Here is a 14,653-nt window from a genome sequence, read left to right on the forward strand (position 1 = left end):
AGGTACTTCTTGAACAGATTCTCCTTTGTTGGTGGTGTGGCACAAGCCTTGTTGAACGGGTTAAGGCTTAGAAAAGCTTGAAAGACTTGAGTAAATCAACATCCACCTAATCCCCCTGGCATTCATGCAAACCCAGGGAAATAAAATAAACCTTAAGGCAGGCACGCATGCTGAATTCCAAAACTAAACCCAAATAAACACCTCTCCAAAAATGTTCTGCATTGAAGAGATCTTTCATTTAAGCACTCATTTAACTGCTCATATCACTCTGTCACAGAGAGGTATGATGATGCTATGCCTGCCCATAGCATTCTGGCATCTTTTTACCCTACAAGGCACAAATGATCTCAGAAGAACAGCATGGTGGCTTCTGAACACGTAAGAATATGGCAGCTACCACGTGACAATGATCTCTTGGGTTCAGCCACTGACACAGACCTTGTCAAACCTAAACCCAGCAGAATACGTGCCACCTCACCTCTGGAATACAGAACTGAAGTCCACTTACAACTACAGAGTAAGCAGCAAATAACTACCATTTCTTAACTCCAAACACACACAAGCCTTGCCATGCAGTTAGGAGGTTGTTGCATGGTATGATGTATATGTATGTGACAAGTAAACAATGCAGTTCTTTTTGCTGCTCTTACAGGGTGACTTCCGAGCAGTCATTCCTCAGGCTACCTCTTGTGGAGGTTCTGCAGGAAGTATCCACTCACCACAGGTTTCTTTTTGTGAATTCCAATGCAGTTTAAAGGGGTCAGAGATCACAAAACTCTGCTCCTTATCTCCTTGAAAAATCTGTTATTAGATGTACTCCGGACTTGAAGGGAAAGAAATACACCTTCCCATAGCAGAACAAGTCCCAGAGTCGATTGGAAACTTTCTGTTGGTTCATGCTGCTGCACCATTCAGTTTTTCTTGACTAGAAAATGTGGAAATCATACAGGAATATATGTAAACAGAGTCTATAGAATATAATAGTAATGAGACATAAAGTGCTTGTTCACAATGAACATCTCATTTTGCTTTGCACCTTTCCCTGGTAAGTTAGCATACTCAGGCTAGTTTTAGCTCAGCTGGCTCAGGTCTACACTATGAAACACTGTAATTTCCCTTGTACCTACTGTTTTAACAATGGTAGTCTCAGTAAAATAAAAAGAGAATTCATGGCAGGGAGAGCACAATTAGACAGAAGTAAGGAGGGAAAGGGAATTCTCAAGGGGAAAAAAAAAGTAAGGAAAAGGAAATAAGGCTCTGCCATATAGGTCCCTGTTCTCCAGGAATTTGTTGCACGTTCTTCTGTAAGACAGCACTGAAGAACAAGTGCACTAATCTCTGCCTTGAATGCACCTCAGGCTACTGAGGCCTGATGAAAATGAAGAAACTAGGATTCCTCAACTGAGAACAAGCTTACTGCCAGGATGATGCTTTTAATCTTTCTGATATACATTCCTTACTTCTCTTATCACAGTCTCTGAAGAAACTTTTTCTACTTGGAAGCAGGGTACTCTGAAGTACCCTTTTCTACTTAGAAAACCCAGTCAAGCATATTGTTGTAAAAAGATGGTGTTAAATCTAGCTTGCCTTTGCTGCTTCAGGTCTGATGCCAACTATCTACCTATTTCCTAATCCATAATAGTACCTAGCACATACTATTCTATGTTTTGGGAAAGCAACAGTTCTATGGCAACAAAGCTCCTAAGTAAAATAGTATCTGTATATTAGAACTGGGTTTTACTGGATCTTTATTTAAGGCAGTTTTCAAAAGGTGTCTGTTCTTTTGGAAAAGTTGCAAATTGCCCTTTTTTTTTTTTAATTTTCCTTTTCAATTTAGGCTTTTGGCAGATGAAATGAGTTACCTTTAACTATTTTCTGACATTCAAATCCAAAGAACTATCCAGCCTGTGGAATCATAGGAATCTGAGCCGAGTTGTAATGATTGACATCCCAAACTCTGCCAACCTGCTTCTTTAGATGTCCAGAGGGCTGACAATAGCAAAGTCAGAATCCTTGCTGTTGTTACTACTGTCATCATCAGGGCTGGAGCTCAGGTTGCTGGAGGAGGCTGAAATGGAGCCCATCAGTGGGTCAGAGAACACCAAAGAAGAGCGAGATGGAGCTTCTGGCTTCGCTGCTGCCTCCTTGTGTGCCTGAAGGGACTGCACCGGCTCAGGGACACCACTTCTACTTCCTTCCTCTTCTTTAGAAACCATAATATAGTCATCAGCACTCTTGCTCTCACCTGTGCTTGAATCAGTTGTAGTCTGTGAGACAATGGCAGAGGAAGGACTCAAGTTAGTACCAGTTTTACCACTTAACAAGGTTTATGATGCAAGGCAGTGACATGACAATTGGACAAAGGAATAACCATCAGCCAGAAGCAGCAATGCCCAAATCAAGAAGTAAAACAATAAAATGAGTATTAACTTCTGATGAAATTAATATTTTTTTTTTTTTAACAAAAGTGTAAAACCTAGCACTCTAAAAAAGCATTATTTGGTACAGTAGTCTTACACAGTTCATCATCACAGTGCAGCTCGGCAGTGATTGCAGCAGTTAGGCAGCATCTAACACCTACATCATAGTCACAGAGGTTTGCAGTGATTTTATTCTCATTGCTGCTAGTTTTCTGTAATAATTAATGAAGTTGTACTGAGGGATACTTTTGCCAGTTTGCATGTACAATGAATCAATGAATCATAGAATGGTCCAGCCTGGAAGGGACCTCCAAAGCTCACCCAGTCCAACCTCCCCGCAGTCAGCAGGGACATCCCCAACTAGATCAGGCTGCCCAGGACCTCCTCCAGCCTCACCTTGAATATCTCCAGGGAAAGAGCCTCAACCATCTCCCTGGGAAACCTGTTCTAGTGTTCCACCACCCTCATAGTAAAGAACTTGTTGGAGATTGCCAGAATGGTTTGATATAAAATTACCCATAGTAAAACCCTGGTCTGTGGAATTGGAGACATACATAGAATCATAGAATCAGCAAGGTCAGAAAGGACTTCAGAGATCATCAAGTCCAACCTATCACCCAGCACCTCATGACTAACTAAACCATGGCTCCAAGTGCCACGTCCAATCCTTTTTTGAACACCTCCAAGGACGGTGACTCCACCACCTCCCTGGGCAGCACATCCCAATGGCCAATCTCTCTTTCTGGGAAGAACTTTCTCCTCACCTTGAGCCTAAATTTCCCCTGGCACAGCTTGAGACTGTGTCTTCTTGTTCTATTGCTGGTTGCCTGGGAGAAGAGACCAACCCCCACCTGGCTACAACCTCCCTTCAGGTAGTTGTAGACAGCAATGAGGTCTCCCCTGAGCCTCCTCTTCTCCAGGCTAAACACCCCCAGCTCCCTCAGCCTCTCCTCATAGGGCTTGTGCTCGAGACCTCTCACCAGTCTCATTGCCCTTCTCTGGACAGGTTCAAGTGTCCCAAGACACACAGATCTGGTCTAGTGTGTACCAGTTTGGATTTGACAGATCAGGGCTCCCAGGGCTTCTAGGCTTAGTGTCATTGAGTATTTCCTAACTCTATCAGAGAATGAGGGATTGGACGCGGCACTTGGTGCCATGGTTTAGATAGGCATGAGGTGTAGGGTGACAGGTTGGACTCGATGATCCCTGAGGTCTCTTCCAACCTTCTTGATTCTTGATTCTTGATTCTTGATTCAGGAAACCCTCTTCCATCTGCTTATGCCTTGGAAAATGTGTCCCTTAGCACTCAGGTAGTGGATCAAGATTACATTTCAGTGTACCAGAATACTCTGTGAGCTCACAATCTTGTATTCCAAATAGCCACATTCAGGAGAATCCCAGCTTCTTTACAGTCAGAGCTGTATGTAGCCAGAAGGGAGGACTGCCATATACAGCAGAGTGGGATTTCTGACTTGTTGACAACTGCCAGCCTACTAGCTTGGTTGCAACCCAAATGGACAACACTTTTCTTCTGCAAGAGATGCATTTGACTCCTGTCCTGGGTAGTGATATGTGCCTTTAACAAGACTATGACTGCTTTCTTAGTTGCTCTCACACAATTTTTTTCCAGAGGAATAATGCAACCTGGCAAGCAGCCTGTGGGGACAAGCATCTTGAAGTTGTATGATACTGAAACCAATCTATTTGATCACAGTAATGCAAGACTGAGCAAAAGAAGTAAAGGGGCAGCTGGGGAAATGTGTTATGTCAATGTGTGTCAATTACAAGCCCTTCATCTGTGACTCTTCCACCAAATAAAAAAAAAATGTAAATTCACTTTGGGGTAAAAGAGAGAATGTAAGTGTTTGAGGAAAAATGAAAGGAGTTATAAAAAAGAATAACAGGAATAACCTGGATGAGATAAAGTTAGACAAATTTAGCACAGTGCATAGTATACTGGAGTATGGAGGTCATCACAAGTACCAGCAAGACACAGCTTGGGAGCTACAGCATCCATGGCCCCCAGAAAAACTTATTTAGCCAAATTCATTACTGCAAACAGAAAACAACTCTCTATTGCTCTGATTACTGATTATAGATCAGAATGTTCTTGAAAGCAGAGCAGCTCAGGGAGCAAAAGTCAGTGGTGATTAAGAGTGACTGTAATATGGAACGAGGGAGCTGGAAGTCTTTGTTATTGACAAAGTTGTTAAAAGCCACAAACAAGATACATGTCAGTTGAGTGTGAAAATATGGCCAAGTACAGAATTGTGACCTGTTCCCTTACACAATTCATATGAACAAGGACTGCACTGAATTTTTAAAACAGCCTGTATTTATAATTTATAGTCTTTGGGTGTTACCTACATAATATCTAGGTAAATAATATTATGATCTAGGTATAATAATCCATAATATTCTGTTTTGTAATTAACCCACTTCAATACTTCATCAACAACTTCAAGCAGTTTCCATTAAGTTAAAACAAAACAGATCTGTCCTACATGGAGAGATCCTTCAGTATTTAAGCACTTTTGAGCTGAGAAATCATTTGTTATTAATTAGACTTTTGCTTTCATCTAGTCTGTTTGAAATGCTGTCACCATGAGCTGTCACTCAACTGGCTGCCATCTCCAGGGAGCTGAGGACACAGGCAGCACACAGCTGTGGCTCTGCTCCAGCACAGAATCATGGAATCATGTAATAGTTTGGGTTGGAAGAGACCTTTAAAGGTCACCTGCTCCAAACCCCCATGCAGTAAGAGGGATAACTCAGAGTCCTGTCCAGCCTGACCTCGAATATCTCCAGGGATGGGACATCTCTTACTTGTCTAGGTAACATGTTCAAGTGTTCCACTGCTATCATTGGAAAAACAGTCTTCCTTAGATGTAGTCTAGATCTCCATTCTTTTAGTTTAAAATGACTATCCCTTGTCCTGTTGCAATAGACCTTAATAAAAAAATTGACCCCCATCTTCCTTATAGGGATGACTGAAAACCCATAGTAAGGCCTCCCCTGGAGCTTTCTCCAGGCTGAATAATCCCAACTCTCTCAACCTGTCCTCACAGAGGAGGTCCTTTTATCATTTTTGTGTCCCTGTTCTGGACTTGCTCCAACAGGTCCATGCTCTTCCTGTGCTGCAGGCACCAGAGCTGGACACAGCACTCCAGGTGAGGTCTCCCAGAGCAGATGAGGGGCAGAACTACCTTCTTCTACTTGCTGGCCACACGTCTTTTGATACAGCTCAGGATGCAGTTGGCTTTCTGAGCTGCAACCACACACTTCCAGTTCATGTCCAGTTACCCCCACACCAAGCCTCTCTCAATCTCTTCATCCCCCAACATGTTCTGGTGCCGGTGTTTCCCCTGCTGGACCTTGCCCTTGGCCTTGTTGACCCTCCTGAGGTTCATGTTAGTAGTTTGCTGGCTTTGTAGGCACCCAGTACAGCCACAAGAGAGGGCCAGGCAAAGGATTTTTGGAAGCTCTAAACGCCATATTCCAAATTTCAGCACTTTGTTTCCCCCTACAATAGAAATCCACATTCCTTTAAACAACCACTGCTGTGCAATTCACGTGCCTACTTTCTACACTTCTCCTGAAAAGCTCTCAGGAAGTGTAGCAGAATCTCATTTTGCAAAGTTATGCACTATAGCAAGCTATCAAGATCATGCTGCTTCAGTCCTCACAGACCTCACATCTGAGATGGCTGGGGAAGAGAAGACTGAGAGGGGATTTAATCAATGTTTCTAAATATCTGAGGGCTGGGGGTCAAGAAGGAGGAGACAGGCTCTGCTCTGCTGCACCTTGTGATAGGACAAGGGGTAATGGATATAAATTCCAGCCCAGGAGGTTCCAACTCAACATGAGGAGGAACTTCTTCACTGTGAGGGTCACAGAGCACTGGAACAGGCTGCCCAGAAAGGTTGTGGAGTCTCCTTCTCTGGTGACTTTCCAGACCCATCTGGATGCATTCCTGTGTGACCTGTGCTAGAATCTATGGTCCTGCTCTGGCAGGAGGATTGGACTCAATGATCTCTGAAGGTCCCTTCCAACTCCTGTGATCCACCTTGTGCAGGGCAACACAGATCAGTATTTTCCCTGAGGGATGCATCCCCAAGGATGCTAACAGGGTGTCTTCCTTTCGACAATGAGCCCCAGCAAGCTCCTCCATCATAAACACTTTGCACTGGTGTTGCAACTTCCTAAATTCTGCTTCCAAATATGTGCTCTTATGTGATTAAAAAAACACACTACTCATCTGAATATCTTGTCACTAGTGCTGTGTTTTGCAACACTACTCCTTCTAGCCACAGTCCTTGGTTCAGTTAAAGAGACCTCTAGCTTACTGAAGTATCAGAGAAGCTGCAGAGTATAGATACTGACTCCAAAATGCTCTGAAAGGGCCTTCCCTAAATGTTTGTCTACCCCTGGCACACACCAGTATTTTGCTACTGATATTTCCAGAGGTAAAATACCTCCTCCCTTCTTCTCCTGCCTGTTTCTGCTTCAGGAAACTCAGGCTGACATGAACCATGTTTTCTTCCATCTGCTGCCACCACAGAATAAATGAAAAATGACAGAATTATACTTCCAGTAGCTTTGAAAGTTAACAACCTGACCCCCGTTGCCATATGGCTTCTCCAAACATTTTTTTCCTGATGAATATCAGCTACTAGGACCAGGCTTATTTCAACTGCCTTCCTACTGTGAAGGAGTTAAACCTAACTGTAAGGATATAAATCAAGAAAGCTTAGAAGAACAGCAGCTCATTTTGCCTCCTTCTTGGAGCAGACATAAAGGCAAGATAATGTGTTAATTACCCTTCATTATTTTGCAACAGAAGTCTTCTGTTTGTCAACTGAAGGCTGCTACCAAAGGCAAACATTAAAAAAAATATGCTCTGTTTCTTTGAGCCTTTATCTTCATCTGTTTTTTCACTTTTAATTTTACAGCTTTCCTATGCAGAGAAGGGCTGTATCCTTATCCTCACTTTCCAGAAAGGGATTTGGAGGCAAGAAAAGAGAAGACCACTTAAAAAAAAAAAAAAAAAAAAGTAAGGATGATAAATAACAGACAAAAGGCCAGATTTTAATCTCAATTACACAATAGCTAGCCCTATAACTTTTCCAGCTGTCCTAGAAAATATCACTTATAATTCCACTACAGTACAAGTCACATCAAACAGAATTATATGCATTACCAAAGTCACTGAAATTGTAAATACAGTAAAATTTATGTAGTAAGAAATGCATTAAATGGTCTAGAATGGTTGGAATTTTGAATCCCCTTGCAGTTCTCAGTAAGCACTCCTGGCTTGACCCAGGGCATCAGTACAGTCCATTTTCTTCAGCAGAACTAAAAGCCTGGGCCATGGCCTGGTTTGGGGCAAGAAATGACCCAATCAATTAACAGCTGCATGTCACAGCCCACTGAATTCAGCAATTTTAGTCCTCTGTGTTTTATTCAAATGGGACCAAAGACCCTATCTTTTTGTTTCATTTTCGACACAGCAGTTAAAGCCTGCTCACAAACAGGAACAGAATGTTGGGATACTAACAGTCCTCCTGGACTGCCATTTCTAACCTTAATATTTTTGTTTCTGTTAAAGGGGCTGTTGCTCATTATTATAATTAGAACTTCCAGAAGATAAGAGGAGTAGAGGCTAATCCCCAGGCATGTACTGCACTTCCAAAGGTAGACCAAGCAGTGCTGAAGCCTCAACAATGCTCTGCAGGAGCTCACTTTGGGCAACCTCTACTCACATTGCCCATAGTTGGCTTATCAGTAGCCTCCAAAATCTTGGGACCCCTCAGTTCCTGGGGCTAGATATATACACCCTGACTACACCCTGGGGCAAGATCGGACCTCATCACACATTGCCTCAAAAGTTTCCAGTGAAAGAAACCTACACAGATCAGGATTCATAGAATCATAGAATAGTCCAGGCTAGAAGGCACCTCCAAAGCTCATCCAGTCTGACCTCCCCATTTGCACTCAGCAGGGACATCCCCAACTAGATCAGGCTGCTCAGGACCTCCTCCAGCTTCACCTTGAATATCTCCAGGGAAGGAGCCTCAACCACCTCCCTGGGCAACCTGTGCCAGTGTTCCACCACCCTCAGAGAAAAGAACTTCCTGATATCCAATCTAAATCTGCTCTTCTCTAGCTTGAAGTCATTGATTCTTTGTCTGTCACCACAGTCTCTCTCCATCCTTCCTGTAGCCCCCTTCAGGTACTGCCAGGCTGCTATTAGGTCTCCCTGGAGCCTCCTCTTCTCCAGGCTGAACACCCCCAGCTCCCTCAGCCTGTCCTCATAGCAGAGCTGCTCCAACCTCCTGATCATTCTTGTGGCCCTCCTCTGGACCTTCTCCATCAGCTCCATTCCTTCCTCTATTGAGGGCTCCAGAGCTGTACACAGCACTCCAGGTGAGGTCTCCCCAGAGCAGAGCAAAGTGGCAGAATCACCTCTCTGGCTCTGCTGGCAATGCTGCTTTGGATGCAGCCCAGGCTGGGATTTGCCTTCTGTGCTGCAAGCTCACACTGCCTGCTCCTGGCCAGCTTCTCATCCAGCAGCACCCCGAAGTCCTTTTCCTCAGGGCTGCTTTCTCTCACCTCCTCCCCCAGTCTGTGTTGACAGTGAGGATTGCTCTGGCCCAGATGCAGAACCCTGCACTTGCTCTTGTTGAACCTCATGAGGTTCACCTGGGCCATCTCTCCAGCTTGTCCAGGTCCCTCTGGATGCTATCCTGTCCTGGTGTATTGACAACACCACACAGCTTGGTGTCTTCTGCAAACCTGCTGATGGTGCATTCCATCTCACTCTCTAAGTCATTGATAAAATATTAAACATATTCACCAGCTCCATGCTCAGTACTCCAGGAGCAAAGCCCCTCAGCCTCTGCTTAGTGACATATGATTTAGAGCAGCATCTGAGTAAAGGTTTCTCCAGCACAAGTAGGGGCTGCAGACACTCATACAGCACATTCTCATTTTATATGGCATTCTACTTTCCAGCAAATGAAGTAAAAGTCCAAAAATCCCAGTGAAAGTCATCAAAAACTACTATTTGTCATTTTGGCAAGAAAGCTAAAGGTACTTTGTATAAAATGCTAGGAGATAAAGGGCAGATAACAGGAGGTCATCAGATGAACACTCCAATATGTGCTATCAGTTTAACCTATGCCTTTATTATTGTAGAAAGCAATAAAAGGTTTTTAGCAAAGCTTTGCTCTTTGAACCTACCATAAATAAGTGGAAAAAGGGAAAGTTTGGTATTGCTTCTGATACAATACAATCAAATGTATTTGGTATTGCTTCTAATACAACACAATAAAAATAAATACAATTAAAATAGAGCACTTGACAAAGAGTGCTCTAACTTAGGGGGATTGTATGCAACAAGGCAAAACAGTCCTGTGTTCATTATTTGAAAATTAATAAATATTTCCAGTAGTTCTGAAGTACTGCTTGTCAAAAGTAAACTGGTTGCAGACTCAGTTAGACTCTGCCACTGATTTACAAGTGTTAGTATCAGGGGTGGTAGACTTAACAGAACTCTAGTACAGAAATGTGCATATATAAAAATACTTTTTTTTAAGTTCACTTTTGAGTCAGGCTGAGTCTTGGACAGAGAAAGGCCTTCTACCATGAAAGTAAAACACCTCTCTCTGTGTATCATCCTGTCCTGTGACTGCATGCTCCGTATGTAAAAGCTCTGTTTACTGTTCAAGGAGAAAGTCAAAACAAGGGAGTAGAAGGTAAAAGCAACTTCTTTGCTCTTTCCTTTTTGGCATGAGCCATGAATACACTGCAATGCAGATAATCAGCTCTTACATAAGGGGGTTCTGGAGGACATGGACAATGAGAATAATCATATCAGAACATTTGATGTGGGAACATTTACCTCCAGTTTGTACATCTTATTGTAGGATCTGTGACTCTGTAATTCAACAATGTGAAAAAAGAACCAGCCTCCCCCCAAACACTGCAGAACACCTAAACTTCAATATCTGTGTGTAGAGTATAAGACTATATTAAAAACAATTGATGGGGGTGGGACAGGAGCTGGAGAGACAGTTTAAGCCATGGCTCCCTATGTACCAGGACTGCTGGTGTGCTCCCATGTAATGTCTGGACATGCTAATGGAAGTCTTCAGAAGGTGTAAGACTAACTCCACCAGTGGTCTGTGTGAAATGTTCTCATCTTACCTGTTGCTCTGAGACAAACTGTTGCTTTGTCATAACAGGTCCCTTTAGGACATCCCCTGTCCCCTTGTTCTGACTGTTGGAACAGTAATGATCATCAGCTATAGTGATCTGCTCGTTTTCCTCAGCTTCCAGCTGGCTCTGGTTGAAACGCAAGGACCCTTTCAGGATATCCTTGATCTGAATGGCAGGAGAAAGGATGCAAGTTAGAGATTTGTAGGAACTTTAAACTTCCCAAAGCTCTGTGCAGCATGCTCTCATACAACAGTTCCCCAGAATATTTGCTTTGAAGAGACAGAGAGCAAGTCATAGAATCACAGAATCAGAGAATTGTCAGGGTTGGAAGGGACCTCAAGGATCAGCCAGTTCCAAGCCCCTGCCGTGGGCAGGACACCTCACACTACATCAGATTGCTCACAGCCACATCCAGCCTGGCTGCAAAAACCTCCAGGGATGAGGCTTCCACCACCTCCCTGGGCAACCTGTTCCAGTGTCTTACCACCCTCATGGGCAAGAATTTCTTCCTAACATCCAATCTGAATCTACCCATTTCTACTTTAGCTCCACTCCCCCCAGTCCTATCACTCCCTACCACCCTAAAAAGTCCCTCCCCAGCTTTCTTGTAGCCCCCTTCAGATACTGGAAGGCCACAAGAAGGTCTCCTCAGAGCCTTCTCTTCTCCAGACTGAACAGCCCCAACTCTCTCAGTCTGTCTCTGTAGGAGAGCAGCTCCAGCCCTCTGATCATCCTCTTGGCCCTTCTCTGGACACATTCCAGCATCTCCAGATCCTTCTTGTAATAGAGGCTCCAGAACTGGATGCAGTACTCCAGGTGGGGTCTCACCAGAGCAGAGCAGAGGGGGAGAATCACCTCCCTTGCCCTGCTGGCCACACTTCTCTTGCTGCAGCCCAGGCTCTGCTTGGCTTTCTGGGCTGCAAGTGCACATTGACAGCTCATGTTGAGCTCCTCATCCACCAGCACTCCCAAGTCCTTTTTTTCAGGGCTGCTCTCAAGCCAGTCCCTGCCCAGCCTATATCAGTGCTTGGGATTGCCCCAACCTCTCTTTACAGGTTAAAGATAAAAATATCAGTGAAATTAGGTTGCATTGGAGGCTGGAGAACAAGAAACCTACAGAGGATGAACCTCTTAAGGTTATTACCTACCTTGTTACAGGTTTAACATATGCTGCATAAAATGTATTTTGAGGGAGCTGAGGGCAGTATAATCAGAACTACAGATGGTCTGCAGCATTCTCTTTTGTGACCACAGTATTTTTAATTTTAATTCAAGGACATTCAAGTGTTGTCACATTTAAATAATGGGGACACAGGCATGATTATTGCCTAGTAGGTACCTTTTGCATCAAGAAACATGACAGTGGTGCACTGCCTCAGTTCTTGTTGATGCATTAGTATTAGTAAAACAGTCACTTCAAGACAGCAGTATACATAAAGAACAAAAAAGAGAGAGGCTTAATAACACTGAAGGGTACCAGAAAGCTAAGCTAAGCAAAAGTTATACCTGCTTCAAACCAGCCAAGGAAACTAGAATTTCATCTTCTTTTTCCAAATGTTCTTGTAATATGACTTCCTGAATATTTCCTGCAACATTAAAAGATAAAAAAAGTAAATAGAGAGAACTCTAAATACTGTCTAGAATGATGCCAATCTACCACTGACTTATGTTCTCAAAATAGAATCCTGGGAGCTGCAAACATAATTTCAGCCACAGACCTACAGGGTGACAATCTTATTAGTTGTGGAAGTGAGGCCAACCCACTGTGGCCAGAAGGTCTCCAGCACTGCTGTGCTGCACCAGGATTTCTGCTGCCACAGTGCACCAATGGATCTAGGCTACTACTGGCCCCTAGAAGAAAACACCAGCCTCTGTGGCTACTGGAGTTGTGTACATCTTTGAACCTGCAAATGCTTTGGAAACCACTCAAGAACAATCACCAGAACCTGTTGCAGCTCACAGGAAGACTTAGGGTAGAAGTGCAGCAATCTTCATCATGATCCTAGGACTGCTGCAGATGCTAGAATGCTCTTCTTTAGAAAAAGACTGAGTTTCATTCCCTTTCCAATTCCTTCTTTTAGGTGAAAGACCTAGGGCTGAGCAAAACTTATTCAACAGGAAGAACAGTGCAGCACAGTTGCTTTAGAAGGTTCCTGCCTTCTACAGCTATTGTGCTGTCCTCCAAAGATGCATTTCAATACTCTGGTGTGTGGTGTTTGCAGGAGTCAGGGCTGGAGGCTGGCTAACTCATCTGAGCTGGAGCTGTGGTGGTCTTCCCCGTGTCAGGGAAATCCAAAGCAATGCTGTAGTACACACCAGCCCAGAGCAACTACAGCTCTAGTAGCTCTGCAGACAATTTAAACTGTGTCAGGTCCTTCTCAGGCCTTCTAGCTCCCACCTTCTTCCTCTTAAAGAAAACAACCAAGGTTCCCAGTGACAGATTTACAGAATGAGATGATATCTGTCAGCTGAGAATGACAGGATCCTCTTTGGGGCCACTCCTGTCCTGCATACACAGAGCTGTGCCCAAATCCCTCAGTGCCACTTGTCTGGGAACAATGCTTGTGAACATCTGCATCCCAGGTGCTCACAACTACAGCTTTGTGCCAATCCAGGTGCTCACAACTAGAGCTCTGTACCATCAATCCACACCTGCAGTGCATATGTTTGTTTTTAAAAACACTTGACATGTTCAGGGCCTGAACCAGGAAAAATCCAGAACTGTTGCTACAGATTAGGCTGACAAGGACACATAGGATGACACTGCCAGCTTTGACACAAGAAGAAGTTTCAAGTAAAAGCAATTTGGTGGAATGGGGCTGGGCTCTTTTCAGTGGTGCCCAGTGCCAGGAAGGAAAAAGGGGCAACCAGTACAAACCAGAACACAGGAGGTTTCACTTGAACTTAAGGAGTGTGGCAGTTTATAGAATCATAGAATCATAGAATCAGTCAGGGTTGGAAGGGACCACAAGGATCATCTGGTTCCAACCCCCCTGCCATGGGCAGGGACACCTCACACTACATCAGGCTGGCCAGAGCCTGGTACAAGTGGACAGTGTCTAGTTCAATTTTAACATCAGATAGACACTGCATTATGAAGGCTAGAAATAATGCAACACTAAATCTTACTGAAAGTAGGTAGCATCATGAATTGAGAGAAAGAATATTTAATCTAACATCTGACTTGCCTTTTTTCCCCCACACTTATGTCTAAATTGTCTAGCCTTGTAATTTGTGAAATAAAAATATATTAAGATTTTTTATATATATATGTATTTATATATAATACTCACAAAATAATACTTTAGATCCTGATTTCTGCTGTTTAACAAACAAGGCATGATTTCCTGTTTTTTCCCTACTTTTAAAAGGTTCAGAACATAAAATGCTGGAAGTCCAGAGCCTTCATAGGCAGGAAAGTAATCCTTCATCACAGCCTGAATCACTGAATACAATTGTCTTTTCCATTTGTCAGCATTAGAAAGAAAAGCATTTCTGTAGTGTTTGGTCCCCACATAAATTGAAATAATATATTAAAAAAGCTATGGTATGCACACTGAGTACCAAGAAAACAATTCAAAACAAGCCTCCAACCTGATTAAGACTAAATGAGGGAAAGCTAAAGAATCAAGAAAAGAAGTGCTTCTCCCTCCTAATGCTTCTATTTTGAGCTGGTCTCAGTGGGGCCTTTCCGGGAAGATGACTCCTGCTGAGAGGAGCTAACTCAAAATAGCTGCAAGCTTTATTATGAATGCTGCTTTTCTACTACTAGCTCCTGATCAATGACTTGTGAACAATCAACAGTGCCAGAGTCACATTAAGTTGACTTTTTTTTCCCCACCCTTGCTTTCCACTACTGAGAAGACAGCTCCAACTCACAAAGCCTAAGTACCTTCTCATTGCCAAGGCAGGCAGCAGTAAGGAGAGAACTGAGTGTGTTATTTCACCTCCACTTTCCAAAAATGGAGAGCAAAATAATCCCAAGGTTCCCATAGATGCCAAGGCACAGTCAG

General features: G+C 43.5%; 1 protein-coding gene across 2 annotated transcripts in view; it reads right to left on the bottom strand.

The window, feature by feature from the left end:
- Positions 1-1,973: 1,973 nt before the first annotated feature.
- Positions 1,974-14,653, bottom strand: part of TBC1D5 (TBC1 domain family member 5) — a 206,160-nt gene continuing 193,480 nt past the window's right edge. The window contains exons 18-21 of one of the 2 annotated variants that reach the window (XM_054384866.1): positions 12,147-12,226; positions 10,648-10,805; positions 8,263-8,285; positions 1,974-2,245 (exon numbers count right to left, since the gene is read on the bottom strand). In XM_054384866.1, the coding sequence (XP_054240841.1) occupies positions 1,974-2,245; positions 8,263-8,285; positions 10,648-10,805; positions 12,147-12,226 (533 nt within the window). Of the gene's footprint in view, positions 2,268-8,262; positions 8,286-10,628; positions 10,806-12,146; positions 12,227-14,653 lie in introns of both variants that reach the window. The other variant, XM_054384865.1, reaches the window with a different exon arrangement.

This window comes from Indicator indicator, chromosome 11 (genome assembly GCF_027791375.1).
Source record: "Indicator indicator isolate 239-I01 chromosome 11, UM_Iind_1.1, whole genome shotgun sequence".
Lineage (NCBI taxonomy): Eukaryota > Metazoa > Chordata > Aves > Piciformes > Indicatoridae > Indicator > Indicator indicator.